Raw genomic sequence first — 18285 nt, 5'->3', positions numbered from 1 at the left:
GCACTACCACCTCAGCTTGGGGCACTACCACCTCAGCTTGGGGCACTACCACCTCAGCATGGGGCCCCACCACCTCAGCATGGGACCCCATCGCCTCAGCGAGGGTCACAGCTCTCTCCCCCGTTCCCGCGGAGCTGAGAGGGGCGGGAAAGGAGCCTCCGCCACCGCCTCCCCGCTTGTCTCCCGCCCCCCTCAGGCGCCGCCTTTCCCCGCCCGACGACGCGAGGGGCCGGCCCGGGCTGCGTAGGCGCCTGGCAGTCAAGCGGGCGCCGCAGCACTGCGCGGTTACCGCTTCCCGTTCTCTCTCTTCCGTGTGTGTGTGAGTGAGTATCCGCCCCGGCTGCCTGCGCGGTTACTACAACAAAGCCGGGGGGCAGGCAGCGGCTGCTGCGGCTTCTAGGGAGCTGCCGGCCCGGCCCGGTGGCGGTAGGGCCTCCGTGCTCCGTCTCGGGGGTGGCCGGTGCCTCCTCCCCTCGGAGGGTGCCGGGAGAGCCGGTACGCGGCGGTTGGGGGCGGTGGGAGCGGGAGCCGGGCGTTTTCCTCCCCCGCCTGTGGTAATCTTGTTGCCAGGTCAGAGAAGGTGGGGATGTGTTTTGGTTTTGATATATATACCTATATTATTTCTAATTATTTTATAGTTTATGTTTTTATTATTTTTTTTAATTTGCTGTCTTTGGGTCCCTGCCGGAGTGACGTGTATCTAAGGTGTCTCCCAGGCATGCTGTGCGTGTGCTCTATTTGGAGGGCTGCAGCTGGCCAGAGTTTAGTCATGCCGCTGTAATATGTATTTTACCCCCCACTTCAGTGCTGTGCCTGGCCTCTTTGCTCCATGGGGGGATTGGAAAAGACCTGGGAGACTTTCTTCCAGGGCACTGGTCCTCCTTGGCTTTGGGAGCAAGCTGCTGCGTCGTGCGTGCCATCCTTAAAGTTACCGACTGGGAGGGACAGGTTGAAGCGATGCTTGAATAGAGTTTAGTGAAGTGTTGGGTTTAATTAGTGGGAATTAAGTCAGCTGAAATGATTGTCGTAAACAGCTTGCCTCAAGCGTGTTAAATCATCGCAATAGTCACGACTCTGCGGCTTCCTGGAGGCGCCGGTGCTGTAACGCGCCCTGCCGTGCGCGGGGCTGTGTTCTGCACCAGCAGTTCCCAAGGTGGGACTGTAGTTTGGAGAAACAACTAGCCACCGAACCTCTTGGCCCCTGTGGGAATCGCAAAAGGGGTAATTGTAAATCCCGGGCCTTCCCAGGGGGTTGGTGCATCCCTCGCAGCAGAGCAGAGTACTGAATTCATGCAGAAGTGTCTCAGTGAGATGATACAACAAAAAGCAGTGTATGTTGCGCTTGTGAGGTTCTGGTTTTCTTTTTCTGGAGTTTTCACAGCATGTTAGGGAAATTGGCATTTTAAGATACAATTCAGCGTGGCTTATGGCGGGACGTAATTGAAGGTCGTGTAACTTTTATGCCTGGCTGAAGTTTTTCCCTTACAGTTCTGTTAAACACAATTTTTCAGAAACTGTTTTTATTATAATATGCAAATATTTATACTTGTTCATTCTTCCTATAGAACGTATACAAAAAGCACCTAGTGTTTGCATTTTGACATGTATATATTTTAAAATTGGTTAAAATTTCTGTGCAGTATTCATAGAAACAGCAGGAAAGCTATGGGATGGAATGAACATAACAAATAGCAATGCTAAATTTCTTTTGTATCCCTGCTATGTTGTATCCCTGTATCCCTGTTATGGGGTGCTCAGTACAGAGCATAGTGTGTATGGTGCACACTTTTGATTCTATGAAAAAAACAGGTTTTTTTTTTTTTTTTCTTTTTTGAATAGAAGGCCATTACTGAAGTTGTTAATGGAGAGAGAACAAAATACCACAAGGATAAATTCTTTAGAGGAGCTATAAGTCATCATTATTAGACAGTTAGTCATCTGACATTAGCTTAAGAATTGGTTTGTAAAAATAATAAGCATTAAAAAAATACAGTTTCCAACAGTTTGGACTTGGCTTTTGGAATGCTGCAAGTTCTCCCACCACTTTTTCCTGGGTTGTTTTTGCAGTGCATATCTTGTTCCTTTGTATTTTCTCAGTCTATAATCCTTGTAGTGGCACAGAATAGAGACCAGAGAAAAGGAGAGAACAAGTAATTTGGGGACATACTCTTCTGGGTGCTTAAAGCTTTTATGGCCTGTTTGGGTTTGGGATTTGGTTTTGTAGTTGCCCGGGTTTAAAAGGGCACTTGGAGGGTCCCGTGTTTCTCTGTAAGACTTACCTGGGCTCAGAGGGCCATCAGGACTGCAGACCCTGTTGAGGCTTTGAAAGTGTAATTGGCCGTTCCCTTTAGAGGCTTGACCCAGCAACACGTACAGGTGTGAGTCTTTCAAAATTTGTGGGGTAGGTGGTTATATGGTCTTCTGTGGCATAGATAACAGGAGCATCTACAGGCTTTTTAAGGTCTGCCCAGTTGTATGGCATCGTAATATACCTAAAGCTTAGATGTAAGAGTTTGAAAGTGAGTCAGTTCCTAGATGAGCCTGGGTATCCCCTTAAATTCATGAGAGATAGGTAGACTGTTACTATCACAGATGTACCTTAGTGCTTCCAACCAGAGCTGCTTTTTAAAGCTTTTTCATTCTTTGCTTCCTGGTCTTATGCTCAACCAAGACTGGTGATAGTAATGGTCTAAAACACAACCTGTGTTCCTTGGTTAAGATTTTTTTTTTTCTATCCAGCAATCTCAGCTGATGTTTAAGTCACCATTCAATAATGGGTATTTGTCATTCTTGAAGGTTTTCATTACTGGAACTCTAGGAAACCCATATTACCTTGCATTTAAGGGGGCCCTGTGTTTTAGCATTTTATCTACTTTTCCCCACTGATGTTTTTCGTCTGAAAAAATTAACAGGTCATAAAAATACAATGCAAGAGAAGCTCTCAGGAGGCCTTTACCTCATTTGCCCCCTACACTCATTCTGAGGAAACATAAATATACTTGGACTATTCCTAAGTGGTATTCAAGCTGTTCTTTATATAGTGATTTAGTGACTGAATTTCTGTCCTTTCCCTTGCTCATCTGTACCAGACCGTGCTTGTTCCTCTTACATAGAAGTAAGGAAATTACAAGATTTGCACCTTATTTTCAGTGGCTGTGGAGAATGTGATCGTTACCTCTGTAAAACTGGATGTCTGTCCTACAAACTGTGATATTAGGTGTCATCTTGTGGTCACAAAATTTGTTATCTCTTTAATCTGTGTAGAAGCACATCTATGCAAAGTGTTGAGGGAAACGCTGATGACGTGCCTGTTTGGGCTGTCATGTCACCAAGTGTACTAAATCCGTAACATCCGAAGCACAAACAAACTTCTGGTTCAGTGAGCATTTCTGTTGTTGAAGTTCATGTGCCGCTTGTTAGGGATGGCCTGATACTTCGGAGTACGCTGTGATTTATCTGCTGCTGAAGTCTGTCAGTGGTTTGTGAAGTGTACTTGCTTCCTTTGTGGTCCTGCCATCTATTTCAGGACTGGCTCAGGCAAATCCAGAAAATGCCAAGGTAAGTGGCATGTGCGTAGTATAGATGGTCAGTTCCTGGAGGAAAGTTTCAGTGCTCTTGAACTCTATTACAGACTTATTTTTGAGGTCTGGCTTCTCAACGAGTAGCAGATGGGTATCTGTGGATTATAAACATTTCTCGGCTGTACCTGTACTGCATGCAATGAGTGAGGCAGGAACATAGGCTGGTCTGTTACAAGGTGAGAGTAGGGGGAAAGTTACTGTACAAATATGGGTGAAAGAATTGTTTCTCATTTACTTTTGAACTGTGATGAAAGAGTGGTTTTGTGCCTTCGTGTAGTTTCAAATGGGGAATGATCAGTGGTTTGAGAGCTTGAAGATGTACACAGAGACCTTTGCTGAGGTCTGTGCCACCCTTGGGTTGTACTTCTTGAGACAGCTGATAAAGATGTAAGTGTTGCTTACATGAAGCGATGTAGCCATTGTCTTTGGAAGATAGCAATACCTGACTCCCAACAGTCTGTAGCAACTGGTTGGTCTAGTCTCAGCAGATCCTAAGGGATCTGATGTTTGTCTGGTGTGCTTGAATCTTTAGGCAGGCATGCACAGGTAATCTGGTGCACCAGGACAATGGCACACAACTCCAGCCTTGACACATCAGGTACACTGAATTTTTGCTTTAATAAGAAGAATTGTTTTCCTTTTTCTTGCATGCCATTGTGGACTACCGTGCCAGATTCATTTCCTTCAGTTGTGGATACCTGGTTGGATGCATGCTGTCTCAATATTTAAATCTTGATATCTGGCAGAAATACTGTGTGTAGATCTTTACCAGTACAGTAGGAATGAGAAAACTCAGCTCTCTTTTACCTTCCTCTTCACTCTCAATAGCTGGCAGTAGAGTCTGTCCTTTTCTGAGCTTTTCATGCCTGTATAGAAATAACTTTGCCACCGGGAACTGTTGAACATCTGTCTGTGACTGAAAGACTGTGGCTTGGGTCACTTCTGAGAAGGGTCAATGCCTGTGACCAGTTTCCCCCTAGCATCTTACTGCCTTTTGGTCCCTGAGGTAGCTGGAGGTGGGATTCTTTCAGGCAGCGAGAAACGGTGTGTGGCAGTAGGCCCATGAGACTTTGATGTGGGTGGTGCCACTTAAGCTTGTAAGGATGGAGGGCCTTGTGAAGGAAATCCTTCCAGAAGGTGCTGATACTTTCATCAAACAACATATGATTTGTTGTCTTTTATTTTTTATTTTAATTGTAAGCTGCATCTGTTTCCTCTGGGTTTGGAGGGTTTGCTGGTTGTTTTCTTGGAATTCTGAGCAGTGAGTGAGTAGTCATGACCTGTTTAGACAGGTCTGATGTCCCATCGTTTAAGCTCAGTAGTCTGCTGCCCGACCTTTCTGCTCATGAGGTCACAAGATGACTTTTGCTGAAGAGCAGACATTTAATGTGGTGTATACCAGCAAATTCCTAGACCAAAGATCCATGCCTCTCAGCATGATGTATTGCAGTTTGTCATAGTAGGAGAATGACGTATTTCTGGCTCAAGAGGAACTATTTTTTCTTGCCTTCCCTCCACCCCCCTTTTTTTTCTTTTGCTTCTCTGCACACACCTCCACACCACTATCGCCACCACTGCCCCTGCCTTGTACATTAACTTGAAAGCCTTGACCCTGCAGTCGTCTAGGGTGCTCTGGTGGTCATGTGCTTGCATTTGCTACAACAGATGATGGGAATTGACTCTGTTCCAGAACTTTCTAGTGCTCATCTGTTGAATTGAATCCTTGCTTGAAATAGCTAGGAGACTCAGGGCTTTCTATTGGAATCCTTTTAAAAGGACTCTAAAGGGCTTTGGAGCATCTCCAGTGGGGCTGCGTCTGGAGACAGAACTGCTGTTCTGAGAGTTAACTTGTAGATTTGGGAGTTACTAAACTGTATCTTATAGCATACAGGGAAAAAGTCTTCCTTTGTGTCCAGCAGAGAGAACCAAGGCAAAAAACCCAAACCAAAACAAAGTAAGCAAACAAAAAAAACTCAAGAAGAGGAAAAAGGGCAGCAAGTTGCATGTATTGACCCCGTAGATTTGAAGTAGCAGGTCTTCCCTCCTTCCTGTTCTGTAGACAGGCACAGAGAATCAGCTGGACAAGTGGTTTGAGGTACACTGGAAACAATACTAGTTCTGATCTGAGCTTGAATTAGGTCCTGTCAGATCTGGTCTGTAAGGGATGAATGGTGGTTCTGCGGCCTGTTCAGATTACTGAGTTCAGGCACAAGTCTACTACAGTCTCACAAGCCAACAAGTTTGTAATGAATCAGTAGTAAATACTTACATGTAGGTTGTAATCTGAGCACAGGGATTCATTCCCATGTAGTTATGTCTGGGTGGTTCATCAACAGTGACGTGATTACCTGTAGCTGAACAGAGCCAGATTTTTCTTGGAGGTGCACCATGAAAGAACAAAGGCTAACAGTTGCATGATGTGATGCAAGAAATTCTGGTTAAAGAAAAAAAAAAATCACAGTGAGGGTTGTTAAGCACTGAAGCAGATGCCCACATAGGACATGAAGTGTTCATCCTTGGAGTTTTTGAAAACTTCATTGTACGAGGAAGGCCCAGAGCAAAACGAAATCCAACTTGAAGGTGACCCAGCTTTTAGCAGCAGACTGAAGTGGATAATGTTCAGAGCATCCCTTCCAACCTAAATGTTTCAGATTCTAATTCCAGTTCCTGTCTGCTTTGTAGAGTTTTGCAGAATAATTTGTCTGTGCCTCAACCAGCCCTTCCACCTCAGGGTGTAGGAACAGCTCTAGGGCAGGGTCTATAACCGTGTGGAGGAGCAGAGCTTGTATAGGTTTGTAGTGTTGGGGTTTATTGTGAGCTGGGGTTGAGGCCTTGGGTTTTATAGATTGGTTGTGAACCAGTCACGGTTTGGATTGGGGAAATTGGTAACCAAGTTTGGAGAGCATATGGTGTGCAGAACAGATATAGCAGGTACTGTGCTTTGAGCTTGGAAAACTAGAATATCTACTGAACAGGCTGGCTTTTTCATTCATTGGAGGTTTCCCTCAAGGGAAATAGTTTCCTGAGAGGTATATTTCCACCTTTGCGTGCTTTGTGTTTTCTTAGTAGCAGAAATAAAAGCTTTCATTAAAGAGATGGTAGGTATAGGCTTGGTATGCATGGTTTGTCACCTGGCTGGAAGCAGCTGCACTAGTTGATCTTTACCACTGTTGATTGTATCTGAGAACAAACTAAGTTTTGGTTAGTCTTTTACAGGTTTTGAGACTTGTTTCCTCTCTTTTAAACTAAACAAACTCCCCAGAAGCTGAACTTTTCTAGCTGTCTTAAAATTTTTATTGCTCTCTTCTACACATTTTCAAATATGTCTTTTTTAATTATTAATTTATTTAAGCCTTAGCGAAAAATGAGGAAGGGAATGAGACAGAGGTGGGTGGGGTTTGACTAGTGTGTTTTCTACATAGTAATGTGTTTAATGATTGTTATTCTTTTAGATGTTAGTCAAATGATAACGTTTAGCATTTTCACCCTCCTTCAGGTTCACCATACAAAGAAGCGATTTGGCAGTCAGCAGGTTTAAGGGGGCAGGATCTCTTGACAGAGGGGCAATAATAAGTAAACAGGGGAGTTTGGAGTGTGCTAAAGAACATGTGCCATTGATGGTATAAATATTTTTAATTAAAACACTTTAGCTTTCCAACCCCTTAGCTCTCAAAACACTTCTTTCTGCTCTCTGAGATCAGGAGGGTGGGTCCCTCTTCCGAAGAGGCAGAAATTTCCAGCTGAAAGGAGAGGTGCTATCTGTGGGAGCACTAATTGTATGGGCTGGGAGAAGGTTGCCTGCTTGTTTACTTCTTTCAGTGTGAATTATGCTTACAAAGCAAAACTAATAACCCTAAAACAGAAGGTGCCTTATTGGAGCTGAATACGTTATTATTGCTCTGATACTTTACATATATATTTTTAATACATCCTAAGATGTCTGTTCCTTTTTGTTGCAGGAAACATATTGTTGACTCATCCTGAGAGTACCATAGCTGTGCTGTATTATGACCTTTATGGTGATGCACAGTATGCACACAGTAACGTCAGAAATTTCTGTTTCAGCCCACAGCATGTGTAGGGGGCTTGTTTTCCACTTCTGTTAAATACCAGAATCTTAAGATGTCCTGAAATCACTTAGGGCCTTCAGAGGATGTATAGCATAGAAATTCAGTGGGGTGGTATTCTGGATGCTAGGAATTTGTATGTTACTAGATAGGGAAAAAAAAAAAACCAGCTTTCCTCTCCATATGGACTATCCTCTTCCGCAATTATGAAAGTAGAATGCTAAAAAGAAAAGAAAGTTGATCACTGCTTGTACTTTGTGTGGGTTTTTTTTCTTCTGTGGCTTATTTCAGTACTCTAATGTATGTATTTCAGCTAGCCTGCATTTAGAAAAGTGAAAGATTGATTGGATAACTGTTAAAGTTTAACCAAGGTTAAAACGCCTTGAATCTTTCAGTAGGTAATTAATGCACTTTGTGTTAGTTCCCAACATTCAAAAAATGTTATTAAAAGGCAGTATATGCTGTTTGAATATGCAGTATATTCAAACACAAAACCACATCTAAACCTGTATCCTCACTGTATCACCTTTTATATACTATCCTACCTTTGTATAAGGTACTTTATACTGCTGCCATGCCTAAAGGCCTGCTGTTAGGCATTACCTACAAACATATTTTGGTGCTGTAGCTGGCGAGTTTGTAGTTGGCAGGGGAAGATCACTCTGTTTAGCATGAATAAGATCTTGATCTTTGTTTAATGTTGAGGGAGGATGTCAAAATGCTGCTTGTCCTTTGGGCAGTGCAGCAGCTGGCAGGGGTTGGCCTGTACAGGAGCTGAGTGGTCATTGCTTTTGCAGTTGTCTGGCTGGTAAGAACGTGGATGTGGTCTCAGTCAGATGCTCGGTGCATCAAGCTCTTGACCAGAAAGTGTGGGTCGCTACTTTCCTGGCAGCCAGACTGCATGTTCTCCTTGGCTGTTCGGCTGCTTTGTGATCTTAAATGGGTCAAGCTTGGTGTTTACAGGCAAAGGGATTAAAAAGTGGTATAAACTAGGAGGAACTGTCATGAGGAAGAGACAAAGACGGAAGGGTGCCCTTGGCTGTGGTAATGGATGGGTGTTACAGTTACAAAAAAATAGGGGGAGAGAGGTAGAGAATTATGCGGGGAGAGGAAATACTGCAGTACAAGGAGGTATGGCAAATAGTTAATGGCCAACCATTAATAATGGCTCATTTGAGTTAATCTATTTGTGTTAGAAGGTTTCATGGCAGAAAGCCACAGAAAACTTTTTTTTTTTTGGTAAATAAATACAATGGTCATTAGAATTAGCAGTTAATGATAAGTATTTGACTCCAATGACAAGTTTTCTTGGGATTTCAGAATATCACTTGTTGATTCTGTATTTTAACGATTGATAGCGTAGCAGAACTAAGCACTTATCACAGAAATAAAATTGCACTCTGCCCTGTATATAAAGAGGGGGATGGTGTGTGTGCACACATAGCCAATTTATTACTTTAGGCATGATTTATCAGCAAAATTGCATTTTCTGTGTTGTTGCTTCTTGGCAAATTCCAGCTCCTTTAAAGACATTCTAGTTCACGAGGGGAATAAGAACCAAGAATGCCATCCCTTCATTTATTTCCTCTTGTTTGTTTTTAATGGAAACTACAAAATGAATTAATGTTTAGTTTTTGAATGATTAAGAGTGTCGGTGAAATAAATTGACCAGCACAGCATGTCTGTTTTCCATTAAGATGAAGGCTAAAGTCTTTAGGGGGTTGTGCCGGAAAAGTGGAAGAGGCATTTGGCAATGAAATGACTGGTGTTACAGCTGCTACTCCGTGGGCAGTCAGACTGCTAAACTGCATTTCTCCTGTAGCAGTGGTTGCTGTCCATGAACCGGTTATGGCTCAGCCTTCATGGGAAACAGCCCACTGGCAGGTAGGCTATTGCTGAGGCATGCAGAGTGGGGAAGTTGTGTGCTCCTTGGCTGGTGCTAATGGTGGAAAGGAATGTACAGCCTCCTTGCTATCTTTTATCACCTTTTGCCACCATCTTGGGTTAAATCCCATCCTCACTGAAGAGATTGTGTGCAGAAAAGAGACATCTGAGAAGCTGTGGCGTGACCATGTATGATGTTTATAGCTGGTGAGATACTGTTAGTTTAGTCTTTGCAGGAGTAGTGTTATTTTTATTTATATAGTAGTTACTTTTATTTCATAAAAATACATGGATGTGTATATTACAGTCAACACTTTATATTTGAAGCTGTACTCATTGGTTTGTATCCACCTGCAAAAACCTGGCTTTTGCCTTATTCCCTATGCTTTCACATGTACAACAGTGGTAACAGTGTATCAAGTCAATGTGTTTTGAGACAAGTGAAATACACCAAATGCCTATTTTACCATTCAGTCATAATCTATCTGAAGCTACAAACTGGTGAGATGCTAGTGCTTTAAGTAATAAAAACCTTGCATCATGGACAAGAAAGGGTTTTGTTTTGTTTTTAACACTGTACTTAGTATATTCATTTTGTTCATAGAATTTACTTTGCCCAGGTTGTACTTGCTAAATAAATAATTCATGATCTATAGTCTACAGGTAATGCCAAAATTCTGCTTGGTTCCCTTCTGGTTTAAGTTATGTGAAGTAGAAAATTAAATGTAGATAATGTTTTACTCTTCTGATTTTTTTTTCTATTGTGCATGTTTTAATATATTAAAATGCATTATCTTCTAGAAAGCTGCTCTAGAAAAACTTCCAAGAATTCACATGGCAGTTGGGCATTGCAGACTGTGCAAGCTGCCTGAAGCCAGGGGTCACAAGAAGTGGCATGTATATAAAAAAATTCTAAATTCCATGTAGCATTTGAAATTAAGAACTCCCAGGTGGTTTACTCCTTTGTTCTGTTGCTGTTGGAGGAGTTAGGTGCTTTAAAGAGTTTCTCTTTCAGTAGTACCAAAGCTGACCTCTGCTTCTGTGGTTTAATAGCATTTTCAGCTTTATACAACACCTAACCTTATCAAGTCTTCTTCAGCTCTTTGGCTTTGTGAATCTTAAACTATAGGAATTCCACACCTTCTGTTTTTAAGGTTTGTGTTGTGCTTTTTGTATTTGGGGTGCATGCTTCAAATTCCTCTAAAACTGAGTATTATTTGAGAAGTGGCAAAATAACTGAGTGACATAGACTTTTAAAAATTCCGTATTTTGAAGTAATTTTAGCTAGAAGCTTTCTTGGGAATAGTCTTGCAGTTTCAAAGCAAGTTTAGGAATTCCTTTTGCAGCTTTGTTTGCCATGGCAACAAACTATATGTAGTTTAAGGCAGACCAGCCATCTTGTAAAAGATTCTGGTTCTCCTGCCTCGTGTAGTTGCTTCCACTGCCTTTGGTTTTCTTGGTTCTACAGAGTGTTGCAAATAGGAGAAAAGTGCTGCTGGCTAGATGGGAACAGTCATTTTTGATACTGGCTAATTTTGTTTGGTTGTGGAGTGTTTGGGCTTTTGTATTTTAATTCTGTGTGTATCCTACTAATGAGTGGACACTTTCCCATTTCTCCTGCCACATGCATAGGATCTAACACCATATATTTTTGCAAGAAGTGTGACACAGTAGAAACAGATTTGTAGAGCGAAACAGTGCTTAGGAAGTGATGTCTACTTTGTATGTATTTGGACTAGCAGTAATCTGGTTCCATGGGTTGAATGGTGACTGCTGGTTTAAGTGCCTAAGTTTTATGCATAGAGCATGCTTTAAAGGTTAGTTTCATCTGAAAGAATCAAGTTTGCTCACTGTACGCAGTGTGAGTTATAGAGGACTGTCAAGAAAAGCAGGCTCCTGATCAAACTAAAACATTGTCACTGACACACTGTATGTACTACAATTTAACCTACAGAGCCATGGATCTTTTGATGTAAATTGAAATTGTTCCTACTTAAAGTGGTGAAAATCTACAGCAGAATGGTTGCGTCAGCCAAGACAATGACCACCACACACAAACAAGGTTTTAAATATAAAACCCAAAGTAATGATAGCTCACTAGTGGCTCTAGCTTAAAGGGACACAAGAAAACACGTCAGTTGCTCATTTATAATATTTAAGACTCCTTAGCTGCTAACAGTGTTTGACTAATTTCCTTAGGAGTAAAAGTTTTGAAATCATGATGGCTTTTGTTGTCTTAAAGGAAAGCGTTTCAGTCTAACATGTAAGCTGTGTGTGATAAGGTGGCACTAAATTTCTCTATAGAACTCACTATAGAGTCCCTAGCAACATAACGTTAATTTCAGAACTGTAAATTACTAGAGCTAGAAGAGTAAAGAACAAAACTGATATACTGAAAGTGTAGTTGGATCTGTTCTTATGCTAACCTTCGGAAACCTTTTGTGATGGTTGCAGGTGGCTCTTCCTATTTCACTATGGACTGCTTTGAAGATATATCGGATGGTGAAGTGGATCATGCTTTCTTTGACAGTGATTTTGAGGAAGAGAAAAAGAAAGCTGAAGAAAATGGTGAATGCATAGAGAAAGGAAGTACAAAGGCAGCTCTTGCGGGCCCTGATATGGTTTCTAGTTTAAAGGATGCAAAGTGTTGTGAGGAGGAAAGTGAAGAAAGGCAGGAAGATTTGCGAAAGGATCAGTCCCTAGAAAATAGCACAGATCATCCTGGAGATGCTTCATCTTTACCAGTTTCTACAGTTGCGGAGAATGCAGATACATTTCAAGTGACATCTGTAGCAAGTAGGGGAACACAGGAGACTATTCCTGCTGGTATCCCCAAAATAGTTAAAGAAGGTGAAGAAGATTACTATACCGATGAAGAAGATAGTAGTGATGACGGCAAAACCCAGAAGATTAGACCAAAGTCAGCTAAGCAGTCAAACAACTTAAAGAAGGCTAGCAAAAAATATACTAATACCAGCTCCTCTTCCTCTTCTTCCTCCTCCTCCTCCTCATCCTCATCCTCAAGCTCAGATACAGATTGTTCTGATACAGATTCCGACAGCTGTTTATCAGATTCATCTCATTCTTCCTCAAAGAGAAATGCTTGTAGAAATGCTCTTCTGTCTCCAAAGCAAAAATTCAAGTCAGCAATGAAATTAGCAGAAGGAAAACCAAAGCTTGGTGACTATTTGGAGGAGTCTGAAGACACAGTGACTGATGTAACACCTCTGTCAACTCCAGACATCAGTCCTATCCAGTCTTTTGAACTTGCAGCTTCAAATGATAAGAAACTAAAAATAAAGAGGCAGGAAAATGTGAACCAAGAATTATATGGTAATTTTCAAGAATTTAAGTACAACACAAAATTTGTAAAACCTATGGGGCTGGGAAATCCATTCTTATATCTGTATTTTTTTCATTAGATTCCGAGTTTGATCGCAGATATAGTCGAAAAGTCTTGCATGATGCCATGGACCTGAATCAGCTTTTGAAAGGTGACTTCTAAATTTTTTTTTTTTTGCAAAGTATGACATCTGTACATTATTGGGAACAATTGAGTTCTAATAGAAGAGAATGAGGTTTTAATGTGCCACGTCTATTCCTAAAACTGGTTTGTGATGAAGCTGCATTGATCAAATTCTTTGAATTCTTATTTATGTAGATAGTACTCATTCTGCCATGGAAAGAAGCAGCATGTGTTGGTATGCGTATACCTAGAATTAAGATATACAGATGGGGTGAATCTCTAAAAAAGATTTGTTGTATTAACAAACTGAATGATAAAACTGCAAGTGTGTTTTGAGAAATGAGAGTTTACTGGACTATACCACAACTTACAATCTAAATTCAAACATCAACCTTTCTGATAAAGTGCTGAGTTATCAACCTTCCAAATTGAAAGGCAATCCAAAACTACATTGTATGATAAATAGTATTCATATATTTAAACTTCTGGTACCTTTTTGATAATGAAACAGAATTATTTGAAATTCTTTTTCTGGAGTGTCTGCCTTCTAAAATACCATAAAGTGGAGTAAAGGTATTTTAAAGAGAAAAATAACAGATAATCTTTACTAAAACTTAAGTGGTTTTTTCTTAAATAGACTTAAATCTTAATAATGAAGTCTAAGAGAGTGAACTTGGAATCTCTTTCACTGCATTCATTGCAAACCTTAATTGTATGGGGTGAGAATGCATTGGATGATCTCAAGGGCATATTTTAAGGTCTACACAGTGCTTTTGCACTTGTTTTCATGGCCCAGTTTTCAGTAGTAAAATCTATAGTATAAAAAGAGACTTGGCTCAAGAAATCTGCTGACCTCAGGTGAGGAAAGCCTCTTACACTTTGTCTGGTACTTTTCAACCCAAGTTTGCTGTGTTGTGGTAGGTCTGGCATGAATAAAACTGTGTGTTGACTGTCTTCTCTTTGCACCTTGCCAGGCTAAGCCTCTAGTGAGTAAGAATTCAAAATATATTGTGTGCATCATTTAGCTTTCCTATGAGTAGAAATGAGGATTTTGCTTATATGGAAATTTTTCTGATGGTAAGAAAAGCAGAGCTAGCCATCAAGAAAGATAGAGCTGATTCTCATCTCTGACACTCCTTGTGCTCCAGCAACTCTTTCATACTAGAAAAGGCTCCAACCACTTGTCAAATCATGATGTTAGAAGAGTTGTTGCTAGGCAATTGAAATTATAGTGTCCTACATCTTTATTTGTTCTCTGATAGCAAGAAGCTATTTAATAACTGGTGATTATGGAAGGATTAATCTCATCCCCAAAACAAATGGGCATTAGAGCTCAGAGTACGTATACTCAGAGATGAGTCTCTGTTTGGGCGCAGGTGGTGGTGGTAGAATTTTTTCCCCAAACTGAAAACCAATTCTAAATAACAATAGTAAAGATTGAGTAATGAGAAGTAGAATTCATATCGTCTGACAGCTAATGTTCCTGATTTACATGTATATTACTCCCAAGTGCCTCTCTAAATTTGCAAGCACAGCATAGCTTAATTACTTTGAGTATTTTGAGGTTTAAACGAGGAGGGATTATTAACGGTGGAAAGTAACTAACTAGTCTGGGAAAATAGGAGCTAATCATATTCTGAGTTATTGCTTCCAGTTTTTCCATACTCATGTAAAATAAAAACAAACCCCACTCCATCCCCAGCCTGCATTGAATGTTCATTGGAACTGCATAGGCATGAACACTGTCAAGCGAGAACAGTATAAACCCAGGCCCGAGTGCATGAAGCTGTATTTAAATGATCATCAGAATGTCTCAGATTTGGTTTTGAAGTATAATAATCTACCAGTAATCTATACTGATGAAGCATTCCATTTGAGATTTTTGTCAAATATGCTTGTAATATAGCTGGGCCTAAGCATTTACATCAGTTACATGAGTTTAATTTCCCAAGGTCCCCAGAAACTGGCAGAATGTCAGTGTGATCTGTTACTTGTTGTTTCTAGGGGGCATGCAGTAATTCTGTACAAATCTGTGCATTGGTAATGTGATCATTTGGGAAGAAGATTAGAATCTCTTCGGTTAAAAAAGACTCACAAGAACAGAGAAAGGAAAGAAATCTGTTAAAAGCTGCATGGTGTTCAAAGAACAAGTTTTGGACTAGAAGAAGAATCTGGTTATTAAGCAGCAAGGTAGCTTGTGTATCTTAAAACAATTGATTTTAAGCATTTAGAAAAAATGTTGCAGTTAAATGAAAAAAGAGTTGAAATAAGTTTTCCTTTATATTATACGCTCTTGTGTGTGATACATATTTGTGCTCATATGGCAAACTACTCATTTTTTATAAGTATTTAAAACAATAATATTTAGATTAAAATATTTATCATGCCCTTATATCTCCTAAAGCTATGCTTGTTCTTGATAGAAGCCAAATTGTAAATTATGCTGTTCTGAATAACTTAAACTCACAAATAACAATTAGTTGGCAAACTCAATAGTCTCCATGCTCTGTATATTGCACTTTGAATGGGTATTGCTGTGCAGCATTATCACTGGTTTTAGAATATTCTTTAGTGGCTAGAACTCTGAACAAGAGATCCATAAAGATAAGTGATAACACTTGGTTACTACATCAGGAAGTTGTCATTTTATGTACCAGGTGCTGCAACTTGCTGTGCAGTCTCCGGTCACCCTATGGAAAATAATTGAACTACTTTTAGTCTTAAGTGGCAGAAATCTACTTGGTAACTGTAGCTGGGGGTGACGTGAGGATTATGCGTGAAAACTGGGGAGAAGCATGTTCTGCGTGTTGCCAAAGTCAAAGCGTGTGAATATGGTCCTTACATTGGCATTTACTAGACAGGAGTCAAACCCTGTTTCAAAGGGAAGGATGAAGTATAAAAAACCATGTGGTTTTCAGCACTTGCAGGTTGTATGGCTGAGTTGGCATGGCTTTGTGCACGTGCTGATGTGGGAGGAGTGTGTGAACAATAGAGCAGACTTGAGAGCAGATGCAGCATGAAGGAAGACAGATAAACACATGCAGTGAAGAAGTTGTGGAGCTGATGTATCTGTGAGCTACCATATTAAGGTATGGGGTGCACACTCACGGTGTTTCAGATGTAAGGAGCCCACAGTTTGCAGTGGGAACGGCATCAGTAGAAACTGCAGGCATATGTTTCTGCTTTCCATGTGAAAGCAGAGAATGGTGCAGGGTAGATCGCTAAACTCAACTTTTTGGGTCAGTTCCTGTTGCTTGTTTCCAAATCGCTCCAGTGCAGTGTCTGATGCTCTGTTCAGGGAGCAGCTCTCTGCAGCATCCTCCTTGAGGAGCAGAGCCTGCCCCACTCAGTGTACTGAAGCCCTGAAGCTGCAGAGCCTGCGGTACTAAAGCCAGCTTGAATCATGTTATAATCTAGGTCCACCTGGACCATGTTGCTAAAGTTACTGGACTCGGTGAGTAGCTATTAATCCTGCATTGTGCATAAAAGTTCTTGGGTTTATCTGCAATACTTTTTTGGTAGCTGTGAACCGCTGAAGTTTAATTGTTCTTGCTAGTGGTTTTTACTTCTGTTTATGAAAATCACTTGCTGTTTAGGTGGCGTGCTTATTTAAAATTTTTATCAATGCTAAATATAAGTCACTTGAATCCTCTTTTCTACAGACATAGAAGTTAATGTTTAGGAGACTTGCATAACTTCAATACAATGAGAAGACTGATGTCATGTAGCTGTTGTCATTATGTTGTCTAAGGACTATTGTAGCACTGGAATCAGACAGCCACACTGCTTAGGAATTCAAGTATCTTATCAGCATGGCCAAGAAGGTACTCACAATTTCAGTTACTCAACGTTGATAGGGTTCATATTGTACAGATCTTTCCGTACTCTTTACTTCTCTCTTTTTGCCACCTGCATGGGGAAAAAAATAAAGTGTGATTATAATTTTTCAGGTGGTAATACAGTTCTTAAGCTATTTCATGATGTTATGTAATTTTTTGTATGTAATTCTTTTGTGAGTCAATGCTGTCTCTGCTATAAACCTTAAAGAACTTTCAGAAAATTAAAATAATAACTCAGAGCAATTTCAAAAGCTATAATAATAAATGTCAGAGTTATCTCCTTTGCTGTACAGTTAAGTAATCTGAACACAAAAAGAGAACTAAATATGCCAATGCAAGGAAATTGGGAAAAAAAAAATGGTTTTGGAAGTACTTTCATGAAGCTCCCATGTTAGAAAGGTGGGAATAAAAAGATTGGAAAATCTTCTGATGCTGTTTTGTTTGGTCTTATGTCTTGATGCAATGTCCCATGTAATTTTGAGGAATTGAGGTTATGTAGATAGAGAGATGGGTTAAGCGTACAAGTGAACTAAGAACTCGTCCATTTCCATCTCGTGCTACAGACTTGCTCTCTGTCTTCAGACAAGTCGCTTTATTTCTGTAGTTCAGAATACAGAGTTGTATGCTAAAAATGCTGTGTATCCATTTATCTGGGTTTATGTTGGGTATCAATAGTGCTAAAGAACTTAGCACTTCATGTTTTCTTTTCTGTAAAATGGGGTTGATACCTGCTTATTTTGCAGAAGTCTCTGTGAGAATTAGTCTGTAAATCCATGGTGTTAGCTATTATTAACTTGAGGAGGTGGTGTGGTGGGTTAAGTAGGACAGTGGGCCGTGGACTGAAGACCTGAATGCTATCCTTGAATCTCTCACTGACCTATATACTTTCTGATAAATCTCTCTGCCTCTTCCATGCCTTTGACTTTTCTGTTGTAAAATAGTCAAGAGCTCACTTCGTGAAAAGCACTGTGACATAAATACAATGATTATGAAAATAAAAGCTCTGTGTTTCTGAATAAAAGCTATTGTAGAAAACTAAATAGCTTCAGCAGAACATGTAGCAATTCTGTAACTTTTTTTTTTTGCTATAATTTGTCACTCAGGAAATAGAATAAGCTTTTTATAACTGGAATTTTCCCCTCTTAGGGTTATCTGTGTGCTCATTCATGCTGAACTAGTATATTTGTGGAGTAACTGTTAAACAGTATCTGAAATTAAAGCAAATTCTTATGTTATGTACATAACACCCAACCTCTACAGTTGAACTAAATGTATAGTTTTTTCACTGAGTTTTTTAGTTTGTATGTTCAACGTTTTGAACTAATTGTGTGTGTATATATGTATACATTTGCATCGTTTTCACAAGTCTAGTAACTCATGTTGAGGTAGAAGAGCAATTACAGGCTTATTCTTATATTTAGAACTCGAAAACAGATTGAAAAAATCTT

At 40.3% G+C, this 18285-nt stretch overlaps 1 protein-coding gene across 5 annotated transcripts in view; it reads left to right on the top strand.

The window, feature by feature from the left end:
* Window positions 1-14: 14 nt before the first annotated feature.
* CFAP97 (cilia and flagella associated protein 97) overlaps window positions 15-18285 on the top strand; it is a gene marked incomplete at its 5' end in the record, with an annotated part of 35401 nt that continues 17130 nt past the window's right edge. The window contains 3 exons of one of the 5 annotated variants that reach the window (XM_080373778.1): window positions 15-319; window positions 11987-12865; window positions 12955-13026. In XM_080373778.1, the coding sequence (XP_080229904.1) occupies window positions 12007-12865; window positions 12955-13026 (931 nt within the window). The other 4 variants (XM_080373775.1, XM_080373777.1, XM_080373776.1 and 1 more) reach the window with 4 other exon arrangements.

This window comes from Falco punctatus, assembly GCF_963210335.1.
Source record: "Falco punctatus genome assembly, chromosome: 1".
Classification (NCBI taxonomy): domain Eukaryota; kingdom Metazoa; phylum Chordata; class Aves; order Falconiformes; family Falconidae; genus Falco; species Falco punctatus.
This window is presented reverse-complemented; position numbering and strand designations above follow the sequence as displayed.